Here is a 12,701-nt window from a genome sequence, read left to right as displayed (position 1 = left end):
GATGAGTCAAGATGGGCTACCCTTCTGGAGTCCGCAAAAGTTCATTATACTTCGAGGTTCTGGAAACTGGTTGCCGAAGCTAGTGGGGAATCCAGTCTTCTGCCTGGTGCTTCAATTCTTCCCGTTGAGTGGGCTGATCATTTTGGCTGATTATACTCAGGGCCTATAGAAGCTACTACTAGGGAAATGAATGATATCATGACCTTTGAGGCTCCCTCAATCAAATTTACCCTGGCAGAAACCAAGGCTGTGATTGTTTCACTGAATTGGGGAAAGGCCCCAGGCCTTGATAAAATCCCAGGCGACCTTTATAAGACAAGACCGGACATATGGGCCCCATACTTGAACTTGGTTTCTAATGCAGTTGCTGCAGGAGTGCCTGTCCCGAGCTCCTGGAAGGGAGCGGAGATAGTTCCTATTTTTAAAAATGGCAGTCCCTCTGACCCCGCTAATTACCGCCCAATATCCTTACTTGACAACTTTCAAAAAATGTTTGCAAAGCAAGTCCTGTTCCATCTAGAAGAATGGATTTTAGAAACCAAAGCCATCTCTAATCTGCAAGCAGGGTTTAGACCGGCAGTTAGTACCATAGACCAAGTCCTAAGATTCCTAGCAATCAAATGGAAGACCGTGGAAGTAGGAGGGGGAAACTTGTATGTGGTTTTTATTGACCTCAGAGCCGCATTTGATCTGGTCCCCAGGAACCTGTTATGGTTGACACTAGCCAATATGGGCATCCCCAAAGGTCTTCTGAAACTTATGGTTCAACTGCATGAGAACACCTATGCACAAATCAGGAGTGGTAAGGAGGGCGATCTAACAGATCCTGTTGCCATTGAAAGAGGACAAAACAAAAATACAAAAACCAAAAGTACACTGTTCCACACAGAAAGGGACTAGGGAGACTTGAACAATCAGGAGCGAATACCCTCAAGCATCACAATGGATGACTAGCATCATCATCGGGTAATGCTCCACGCCAGGCCGGCAGTGCAGCGCCTGACGGGCTCCCCAACAAGGGGGGCAACAAGCCGTACTGTTCTGATAGTGACTGGTAAGTTCTAACTATCTAAACAAACATGCCTACATTCAGGCACCAGCACACAAAGGAGAGAACAGAAAAAATTGAATAAAATTGGTTACTCATCACTACATATTTCATCATTTTAATCAATAGTCAGGGATGAAACCAAGATTAAAAACAAGAGAAAGTAATAGGTTGAGTGTCAATGCTCAATTACTTTCAGAAAGCATTAAACTCGGAGGAATGTCACTCTGGAAATCCCCCTAAACCAGGGTCAACATGTTTCGCGTCGTACGGTCCTCACGGATCCAATGACGCTTCATCAGGACCATAATTTCAAAACGTGAGTCAGCTCTTCTCCAAATCAACAAAAATTCGCAATATAAAAAATTAGAATTGTATAGGCCGGTCACTTACGTTGAAGTATACAGGCTAAGTCACAGTCAGGTCGCCCTAGAAAACACAAAGTAAAACAAACGCCAAAATATACCCAAAAAGTGGTCACAGGTGTAAACATGCAAACAAGTGCAATTCATCATGGAAGCAACTGTGATGACAACAAAAATGGGCTTACCACCCCCAAGTCGGGATCAGGCTCCTTGGTAAGTACGCTCCGAGGACTCGGCTAATTGCTAAATATAGTAGACATAAATTATCCACATGTGTCATTGTGAAACGTCTGTCAAATATATCTTATCGAACAAGTCAGTACCCTTGTTTGGTGGTACATATAGTAGTGAAGATGTAAGAGAAAAGATGAAAAAGGGTGTCAAAACGTACTTTCACCTAACGATCTTTATGATCAAAAGTGCTGATATGAACAATGTTGTACACTCACAATAATGATACAAATTGGCAGCAAAGCGGTAATTATCATAGTAGTACAAGTTTACAACGGTGCTGTAGACGAGGTACAACACGCTGTGAAAGTGACACACTCGGTCACAGGGACGCTGTTGTAAATAGCGAAGACGTCAGTATAACCAATACCACAGTAACACAATTGACATAGGGTGGAGGCTCAACACGTTGCTAGCCTTACGTAAAAAAATGCCCAGAGTACTTACTGCAGGAGTCACCGGTCCGAATTTAAGACCTACCCTCCAGGAACGTCAAACCGCAATTCAGCGCGGTAGACGCCATCGGAGCTCTTAAAGCCGTCGCGGACCCGGAAGTGGCAAACTAGCTGAGGTCCGTGTACGTCTGAGAGCATCCAGGTTCGGAGTGAGAAAAAGAGAAAAGGGGACTCCAGCAAGTCCAGGAGTCATAAACATAAAGAAAGGACTATGAATGCCGGCTATACTAATAGTAAAAACCAGTGAGTCCAGGAGTCATAAAAATAAAGGAAGGACTATGAATGCCGGCTATATTAATAGTAAAAACCAACATTGGGCACCACAACCGGTCGAGTAAGTAATCATGAACCAAAAGAGGGGTTCATAAGTTTACAAACACCCCTAGCTTGCAAAAAAGACATGCCATTAAAAACCATAACTCAGCTCTCGATTATTATCCGGAAAAATAGTAAACGTTATGGATGAATATAGAAAAAAAAATTCGAGCACAGAGAAACATTTATTAGTCATGAAGGAAAGAAAACGTCAGTTCCAATGCGTAAAGCCACAGGGATATCATAAGAAGTGTTAGCACAGGTATTGCAAAAAACCTGTGGGGTCTCGTCATTCATAGGTAAAGGAGACTGAGTAACAGGACTGTTAGGCAAGAGTGGTCCAAGGGATGTCATCATTAAGACCCTGTATATTAGTGCCCAGTTTAAACACCCATCTCTGTTCCGTCCTGAATAGGTGTCCTGAGTCACTGGGTCGAACTTGAGGTGCCTCTAACACCACCCACCAAAGGTCATCAGGTGAGTGTTTAGCCGCCAGAAAATGTGTACTAAGTTTAGTAGTAATCCTGTTGCACCGGATGTTGCTTCGATGTTCGTTAATACGGTTCTTAACAGGTCTAGATGTCATACCAATGTAACGTAAACCACACGGACAGGTAATCATATAGACACAGTTCCTGGTGTTACAGTTGGTATGCTTCTTGAGGTGCCATATACCTATTGGATCAAGGTTCACAGTCGATACGTGTTTGGTAAGTACACAAACATTACAGTTACCACACGGATGATGACCTACAACTGGGGGAAGGCCCCATAGTGTCTTTTGAGTGCAGGTATTGGATTGTGGTCGTGGCCGAGTACGAATCACTATGTCCTTGATGTTAGCTGAACGTTTGAATGCATATCGACTGTGAACCTTGATCCGATAGGTATATGGCAACCCTTCTTATCATATCCCTGTGGCTTCACGCATTGGAACTGACTTTTTCTTTCCTTCATGACTAATAAATGTTTCTCTGTGCTCGAATTATTTTTTTTCTATATTCATCCATAACGTTTACTATTTTTCCTGATCATAATCGAGAGCTGCGTTATGGTTTTTAATGGCATGTCTTTTTTGCAAGCTAGGGGTGTTTGTAAACTTATGAACCCCTCTTTTGGTTCATAATTACTTACTCGACCGGTTGTGGTGCCCAATGTTGGTTTTTACTATTAGTATAGCCGGCATTCATAGTCCTTTCTTTGTTTATGACTCCTGGACTCGCTGGAGTCCCCTTTTCTCTTTTTCTCACTTCGAACCTGGACGCTCTCAGACGTACACGGACCTCGGCTAGTTTGCCACTTCCGGGTCTGCGACGGCTTTAAGAGCTCCGATGGCGTCTACCGCGCTGAATTGCGGTTTGACGTTCCTGGAGGGTAGGTCTTAAATTCGGACCGGTGACTCCTGCAGTAAGTACTCTGGGCATTTTTTTACGCATGGCTAGCTACGTGTTGAGCCTCCACCCTATGTCAATTGTGTTACTGTGGTATTGGTTATACTGATGTCTTCGCTATTTACAACAGCGTCCCTGTGACCGAGTGTGTCACTTTCACAGCGTGTTGTACCTCGTCTACAGCACCGTTGTAAACTTGTACTACTATGATAATTACAGCTTTGCTGCCAATTTGTATCATTATTGTGAGTGTACAACATTGTTCATATCAGCACTTTTGATCATAAAGATCGTTTGGTGAAAGTACGTTTTGACACCCTTTTTCATCTTTTCTCCTACATCTTCACTACTATATGTACCACCAAACAAGGGTACTGACTTGTTCGATAAGATATATTTGACAGACGTTTCACAATGACACATGTGGATGATTTATGTCTACTATATTTAGCAATTAGCCGAGTCCTCGGAGCGTACTTACCAAGGAGCCTGATCCCGACTTGGGGGTGGTAAGCCCATTTTTGTTGTCATCACAGTTGCTTCCATGATGAATTGCACTTGTTCGCATGTTTACACCTGTGACCACTTTTTGGGTATATTTTGGTGTTTGTTTTACTTTGTGTTTTCTAGGGCGACCTGACTGTGACTTAGCCTGTATACTTCAACGTAAGTGACCGGCCTATACAATTCTAATTTTTTATATTGCAAATTTTTGTTGATTTGGAGAAGAGCTGACTCACGTTTTGAAATTTTGGTCCTGATGAAGCGTCATTGGATCCGTGAGGACCGTACGACGCGAAACATGTTGACCCTGGTTTAGGGGGATTTCCAGAGTGACATTCTTCCGAGTTTACTGCTTTCTGAAAGTAATTGAGCATTGACACTCAACCTATTACTTTCTCTTGTTTTTAATCTTGGTTTCATCCCTGACTATTGATTAAAATGATGAAATATGTAGTGATGAGTAACCAATTTTATTCAATTTTTTTCTGTTCTCTCCTTTGTGTGCTGGTGCCTGAATGTAGGCATGCTTGTTTAGATAGTTAGAACTTACCAGTCACTATCAGAACAGTACGGCTTGTTGCCCCCCTTGTTGGGGAGCCCGTCAGGCGCTGCACTGCCGGCCTGGCGTGGGGCATTACCCGATGATGATGCTAGTCATCCATTGTGATGCTTGAGGGTACTCGCTCCTGATTGTTCAAGTCTCCCTAGTCCCTTTCTGTGTGGAACAGTGTACTTTTGGTTTTTGTACTATTGTTGGGAGTGTGTACACTGGACCAATCAAATCTCCCGGTCCCCCTCCTCTCTATCTCTTTATGCCATTGAAAGAGGAGTCAGACAAGGTTGTGTTCTAGCCCCTACCCTTTTCCTCCTATATATAAACAATTGCATTAATTATCTAGCAAATTGTACCAACGACTCGCCTAAGTTGGCAGGGAAGAAAGTGCCATGCTTGCTTTACGCGGATGACACCATTCTGTTGGCCAAAGCATCTATGGGAATTCAAAATCTGGTCAATCAATTTTGTGTATTTTGTAGAGACTATGGGCTGGATGTCAATGTTAAGAAAACAAAACTTATGATATATAGCGCCCCGAATAAGAAAATAAAAGCAAATATAGTGATGGACTCAGTCCTTTTGGAGAGGGTAACAGAGTATGATTATCTGGGCATTAGATTATCGGATAGGGGCAGTTGGGATGCAGCCATTAGAAAAGGGGCACTTATTATTAGCCAAAGAGGTGGAGTGCTAGAACGAAAGGCTAAAGCCGTAATAAGCCCCCCTCTGATTCCCATTTCCGAAATTTATAAAGTCCAAATCCGTGCTGCTGCCCTGTACGGAGCGGAACTCTAGGGTTCTTACAGACCATTGGATACCCTTCAAATTAAAGAAAATAATTTTCTCAGACACATATCTAGTCTAGGGAAGGGCACGCCGATGATACCTCTCAGATTAGATCTGGGTATAAATAGTATTAAAGATACAGCGAGTTTAAGACCACTCTTATATTGGGTTCAATTGTGGAAAACGGAAGAACTTGAGCCCTTCAGGGCAGCAATTAAAGATCTCTTAACACCTTATCAGGGATGGGGAAAAAGTTCATTGGTTGAGTGAGATGATATCAGCTTGGGTTAAGATTGGCTCCCCCAATATTGGGAGAATCCTGAGATGATTCCTGCTAACGCCAGATTGTTCACCAAAGAGAGATATTGGGGAAAAGTTCACGATGAGTCTCTTCATTGTAATGGGCCAGGTCGGTTGACAGCAGCGTTTCTGCTGGTTAAACACGAACCCCGGCCTGAGAACTTCCTGGATCTCCCTATACCAGCACGTGCCCGAGCCTTACTCCTCCAGCTCAGATACGGAACATTAGCAGTTAATAGTTTCACGGCCCGTTGGTCGACCAACAGCCCCATGTCCGATAAATGTATGAATTGCCACTCATGTAAGGAAACACCTGAGTACGTTCTATTTTTCTGTCCCTTGTATAAGTGTCCTAGAGGAAAGTGGATTATCCCCCTGTGCAAGGTTTTGCTATTGCATGATCGAGTCAGTGCTTATAGTCTATGCAAATAAGATTCTTCCACGTTGATAGTAAGCTCAGTCTCAAAATATTTGTCAGCAGCTTGGACCATTCGTAGCAGGATTATTTTAGACTCTAGTCTATTGGTTGAAGAGAGGTCTAGCAGCTGATGGACGAGGATTTTAAATGGCTATGAAATTCAAATACGATTACTTGTGCTGTTTTATCTATGGATTAACTTCAAAGATATTAGGTTTTATTATTGTTTGTGTTTTTTATCGTATTTTTTACCTAATTGATTTATAGCACCGTAGCATATAGCACTTTGCAAATAATAAGATTTAACTCCTATGAATGATTTATTTGAGAAATGAGTTTTACTTTATGGTACCCTTTTCAATGTTTGGTCTATAATTGTTGCAGCATGAAGTATTTTATGAAGTATTATGAACTATTTTTTTTTTATGAATAATCTATATAGGAACAGTCTCTTTTTAAAATATGTAAATTTATGTATGTCTAGATCAAAATATATGGCATTCTGAAGTTTTTATAGGCAATATCGGAAAAGATTTAGTATACAATTCGTTTTTTTTTTTTTATTGTTTTGGTAAATGGTATCCATTAAGTAAGGAGGCACCAATTTAGGAGTATCATTTAACATTTGTCCTGTTAGATAAGGAGTGTATTAATTGTATTTGTTTGTTTTTTTTCTCCCTTTTTTCTTTTTTGTGATGGTCATGATCTCCGTTTCATTTTTTATATATGGTCGTTTTTATGCATTTTAATGGTCTAATTTTAGACCGAATAAATAAATAAAAACACTATTAGGAAAATTCATTAAGAGTTGGTAGATTAAGGAATCACTATTTATTTGGTTAGGAAAATATAGCGACTGAATGGCTTTTGTATATAAGAAAAGTAATTTGCAGCTGTTGTACATATGGCCCCAAGTCTTTTTGGACCTGTGTGCACGGTGGGTTGCCATCTTTAGCCACGATGTTCACAAAGTATGCACATGCTTTCATACTTTTTAGCTCTACGTCTAACTGTTTGAGATCCCCAGTATGGGCCAGCTTAATTGTTTCCAGCTATGCTTCTTTTTTGTACCAAAGCTTGCTGTCTTGCTCCTTGTCTCTCTTGCATAAGCCACTTCTATTGTAGCCTGAGTTTCCCTCTGAAATACCATTTCTATTGTGTGTATCATTATTAATAATTGATATATGTAGATGCAACCCTAGGTGCAGTTTATGGATTGTGGCTATTGGGGTAATTAGATTCAGGAAAATGACCAGCAGAGACCTGCTTGTGAGGGTATTTTCTCATGAGTCTAAGCTAATAGCAGTCTCAGCAGTGGTCCCAGGGTGAATGTCTTACCATTGCTCTATATCCCTGCCTTATGCAAACAACCATACTTTACCTACCTGACTCTACAGGCTGCAGTTTGTTCATCTATTGACATAGCTTACCACTAAGCTTCACCAAGACATAGCTTACCACTAAGCTTCACCAAAAAGCTTTTGCTCTGCCACCTTTAGTAGGAACTTATTATTAATAAATGACAGCAGCTTTGGATGCATTGTCGCCAGGGCTCGGCTGTTGATGTCACTGCTTGCTACTGCTATTTCCTAAGTTTCCTGGGTCCTTTGTGAATCAAGAACATTTAGGCAATGCTCACAATAAATATTACAGCTGTCCTTTTATAAACACAGCAGTCATGAACTACTACAGATTAATTAAATTGACAAGTGCTGGGCTTTTCCTTTCACAACATAGTGAAAGCAGAGTCAAGGCTTATTCCTGGTGGTGGTGCAGGGATAAACACATAGTTCAGGAAGCATGTATCATTTACAAAAACAATTATGTCCAAGCAGTACTATTCTTTTATGAAACAATTTAATACTTTTATTGTCAGTAAATTTGTGACTTTGAAGTAGCTGTATGGCTTTTAGATACCTTGCGTAATCGCAGTCACTCTATACTACAACCCTTCTGTGCCCCGCAGTAGCAATGGGATGGTGTACACAGACAAATCAGAAATACAGTAACACTCCTAATCAAACCAAGATTAGTGAAGCACAGTGTCTGCTCAAGGGACTTATGCCTGTGTGTATAGCTTTATATGGAAGCACTATCTTGCCAGTGTTGGGTCTCTGCAATGGTGCTGCCATTGCTCGTATATGTAGGGCACCGCAGTCGACATAATTCAGTCCGGTGCCATTGCATGTGAGGTTTTATTAACGTTGGCTACCTTTCTGAGGGTGCTAGCTCCTTTGCAATACTTGGTGGATGGATACTGTTGGGTCATGGTTGCAGACAGCAGTTTTGTGGAAGACGCAGATTTCTTAGGTGGTCATGGAGATGTTGTAGAGACTGGATGTATCTAAGCAACTCACAGTGGGTTGCCAGCTTTCTATCAGGGGCTCTTGATGAGTATCCTGAGTTTCCTTTTTCTCACAACAATGAAGGACCACCCTTGGGAAGTCAGAGGGTCATCCACACTTACCTACTACCTACAGAAAGCAGGGAAGGGAGCATCCACAATTAAAGTGCAGATGTTGACAATGCTAATGGGCCACCTCCCATGGTGCCAGGTTGCAGTTACATGTTGACCTCACACAAGGTTGCTGGGTCTGGGGCTTGCAGCAATGCTGGGTCACCAATTTGGTGTACCATGTCACAGTTGCCTATCTTCCTCACATCTGCAAGGCTGCTTCTTTAAGCAGCCTTCTGGAGTTTATTAGTTTCTTCCTGTCGAGCTGGGCAGTAGACATTGCCATGGGTACTGGTGCAGATAGGCAGTGCTAAGTACCTCACAGCATTGCAGACTCTCTGGATCTTGGGTTCTGGCAGTGCAAGGCAGATTCCAAGCATCCAGGGCAGTATGCCACTCCTCAGTCCTAGACATATTGGCCCTCATTCTGACCTTGGCGGGCGGCGGAGGCCGCCCGCCAAAGTCCCGCCGTCAGGTTACCGTTCCGCGGTCGAAAGACCGCGGCGGTAATTCTGACTTTCCCGCTGGGCTGGCGGGCGGTCGCCTTCAGACCGCCAGCCAGCCCAGCGGGAAAGAGGCTTCCACGATGAAGCCGGCTCGGAATCGAGCCGGCGGAGTGGAAGCTGTGCGACGGGTGCAGTTGCACCCGTCGCGTATTTCACTGTCTGCGCAGCAGACAGTGAAATACATGTAGGGGCCCTCTTACGGGGGCCCCTGCAATGCCCATGCCAGTGGCATGGGCACTGCAGGGGCACCCAGGGGCCCCGTGACCCCCCCTACCGCCATCCGGATCTCGGCGGTCCGACCGCCGGGATCTGGATGGCGGTAGGGGGGGTCGGAATCCCCGCGGCGGTGCAGCAAGCTGCGCCGCCGCGGAGGATTCAATGGGGCCGCGGTACACTGGCGGGACCCCGCCAGTGGTGCCGGTCCGACCGCGGCTTTACCGCCGCGGTCGGAATCCCCATTGGAGCACCGCCGGCCTGTCGGCGGTGCTCCCGCGGTCCTCCGCCCTGGCGGTCAAAGACCGCCAGGGTCAGAATGACCACCATAGTTTCTACACCTTGAATAGAAGACACCTAAGCTTTCACTTTCATTACATGGGTGTGCAGAGCTTCTTCAAGTGGAAAGGTGAACATTGGAAATGTTAGAGGGGTCAGATTCTATTCAGTCCTCATATTGAGGCGAATGAAGGTGATCAAGCTTAACATACTACACATCCAGAGTTACCAGGAAGATCTAGTAGGCAGTCTTCTCACTGGGGTACAGGTAAAAAGTCATTGCAGTGTCATTATCTCTCATGGGGACCATGCTACAAGGAGTACAATTTCGGTTGACCCCAACCTCCCAGAAGAGTCAACCACTCTGTTCTAACCAACTTGCTATAATCACATAAAGCACCTGTCCGGGGACCTAAAGCAGAAGAGTGTTGTGCATGCGCAAACAACATACCACAGTTGCTAGCATTGTAAAATAAGGAGTTGTTTTTCACATAGAGAAAATGCTCAGGGACTTCAGTAAAAAGACTAATCGCTTAAAGGTTCCCTTAAATATGTTATTTGAAAAAATAACTGAGGTTCATAAGTTGTTGCACATCTTTGTTGGGGCCTTTTAATTCAGAGACAGCTAGTTAAGTCATTGTAATGTTTGCTTTAATCCACCCCAACTGCAACCATTATTCCAGTCGCTATGAGAATTAACATTAGTATCCATAGTGTATACCTAATGTTGCAAATAAATAACTTTACAATCTGCAATCACGCAATAGAGGAGAACCAAATTAGGCAGCAAGTTTGACTAAAAAAATGTGCCAAGAAAAGGCAAATTAAGCAGCACATTGTGTGATAATTGTACCTAATTATTGTTTCAACTGTACACATCTTAGCATTATTTGATCTAGGATTTCCCTTCATTGGCGCTAGTTTAACAACGAAATACAGCAGTAAGCAAATGAAAATTGACCAGTCAGCATTTGTGAAGGGTCTTCCACTGTGCAGCAACATGTGCTGCCACGTTTTAGTAACTATTGATCCTTTTGAGCCATATATAAATGTTTTTGTTAAAATCTGCAAATTATCCAGCAGGTGGTGATCTATGTGGCAAACTCAATAAATCCATAACTGTGGAAAACGCTGCAGGTACATAATTTTACTGACTTGCTATATGTGAGAATGTGTAAAGTTCATATTTATTTATTTATTGAAATAGGAAACCAGAAAAGTGATAATTCTAAGCAAAATGAAAAGTACGTTGACAGCTCATCCCTTGGTCTGGAAGGAGGCAAAGATCTGGAGTTAGTGAACCGACGGAGAAAATGTAGCAGTCCTCCTGCTGAGAAATATAGAACGTTTTCTATTGAGAAGACAACACCGCTGTCTGTAAGTAGTTTTACTATCATTTTGAAATATGTAACTGGTATTTGAGAATACTATTCAACTTTGTCCTGCTCTCCCTTCTTCCCAGTTGTTGGGAACTGCTTGAGCCCCAGGCAGGACTGGGAAAAACATTTTAAAAGAACATTGTCACTGAATTTGGAGGTCTTCATGTGCGAGTATCAAAACATAAATATGCTTTTCCTTACTTTATATATGCATCAACAGTAACAACACAGAGTTATTTTTATCCAACAATCTACCAGGACACAGAGTTTGGCTTCTCTGGCTCTTTCCATTTTTGGGCAGTGCCATTTTTCACTGTTCTCAAAAGGGAGTGTTTTTTAGGTTTAAATCTTTTTTATTGAGTTTGGAAGTAATTATGAAACAGTACAAATCATTTCACCTACAACCACTTCCTGGTAAGGAACAATAGGAAGAAAGGATAGCATAGAGAAAGAGACATAAGAGAGAAGGTTGGGTACCTATACCGCTGAGAAGGTGACTGAAGCAATGAAGCTGAGTTGCAGAGCAGGATGTTGACCAAGCCAAGGTCCCCCGATTACGTGTGCTACAAGGCCGGAATTTAGTCTGGGGGTGTGAGAAAGAGAATCTGTAAATAAGCAGGGCATGTGAGTTCCACTAATTCTTGTGAGAGGTATTGTAACCACATCTCCCATGTTTTATCAAATTGTGGCAATTTTTGTTTGACCATGGTCATTGGCTTCTCCATACCTAGTAGGCCCCAAAGTCTAAATAGCCAATCTAAGTGTGTGGGTATGATGTCAGTGCCCCATCGCTTTAACAAAACCTGTTTAGCAGCACATAGGACCCATGTGATTGCTTGCCCCCGTAAAGATTTCAAGGGGTAGTTTAAGACATTTGAAAGGCCTAAAAGGATATAGCTCGGAAACCGAGGAGTTATACATTGTGTCAATGGTGTCTAAGAATTCAGACCCATATCGGTGGCGTTTCAGGCATTGATTGCAGCCCCGCCAGCACTGGCCATCCCCTTCCCTCCTCCATCGGGCAACCCGTGCCTGTGTATAGTACCAATAGGGTACCACCTTAAGAAAGGTATCTTTGCATGAGGCGCTGCGTGCTTATGAATTAGCCCGTCTGAGGATTTCTGACCACTCCTTAGGTGTGAAGGAGTGCTTGCACTCCCTCTCCCAACGCTGTTGTGCCAGGGATACCCGTGGAGGCTGTATAGTGTTAAGGAAGGTGTAGATATCAGTGAGTAAGTGTTTATCGGATCCTCCAATCAGGAGCCATTTCTCGAAGTGGAATAGTGGGCGGGTAGCGTTTGACCGAATGGAAGGCTGAGTGGCTTAATGGCAGATGGGCAGATGTTGCCACCGGGATGCTTCAGGAATACCATATTGTTGTTGGATCTGTGCAGCGGTTAGAAGGCCCAACTCATCAAACAAGTCGCCAATCCTCTTACAATTGGCCTGCAGCCACACATCATAACTGGATCTGGATTACCTATGATCAGAGTGAGAGGG

The 12,701-nt window shown here is 43.2% G+C and overlaps 1 protein-coding gene across 2 annotated transcripts in view; it reads left to right on the top strand.

Annotated features, from left to right (window-relative positions):
• Nucleotides 1-12,701, top strand: part of SENP7 (SUMO specific peptidase 7) — a 790,555-nt gene that overhangs the window by 143,834 nt on the left and 634,020 nt on the right. For both annotated transcript variants that reach the window (XM_069204850.1, XM_069204851.1), the window contains exon 6: nt 11,030-11,199. In XM_069204850.1, the coding sequence (XP_069060951.1) occupies nt 11,030-11,199 (170 nt within the window). The remainder of the gene's footprint in view (nt 1-11,029; nt 11,200-12,701) is intronic.

The sequence above is a fragment of the Pleurodeles waltl genome, chromosome 8, assembly GCF_031143425.1.
Source record: "Pleurodeles waltl isolate 20211129_DDA chromosome 8, aPleWal1.hap1.20221129, whole genome shotgun sequence".
Lineage (NCBI taxonomy): Eukaryota > Metazoa > Chordata > Amphibia > Caudata > Salamandridae > Pleurodeles > Pleurodeles waltl.
The sequence above is the reverse complement of the archived record's forward strand: the minus strand, read 5'-3'. Positions and strand labels throughout refer to the sequence as shown.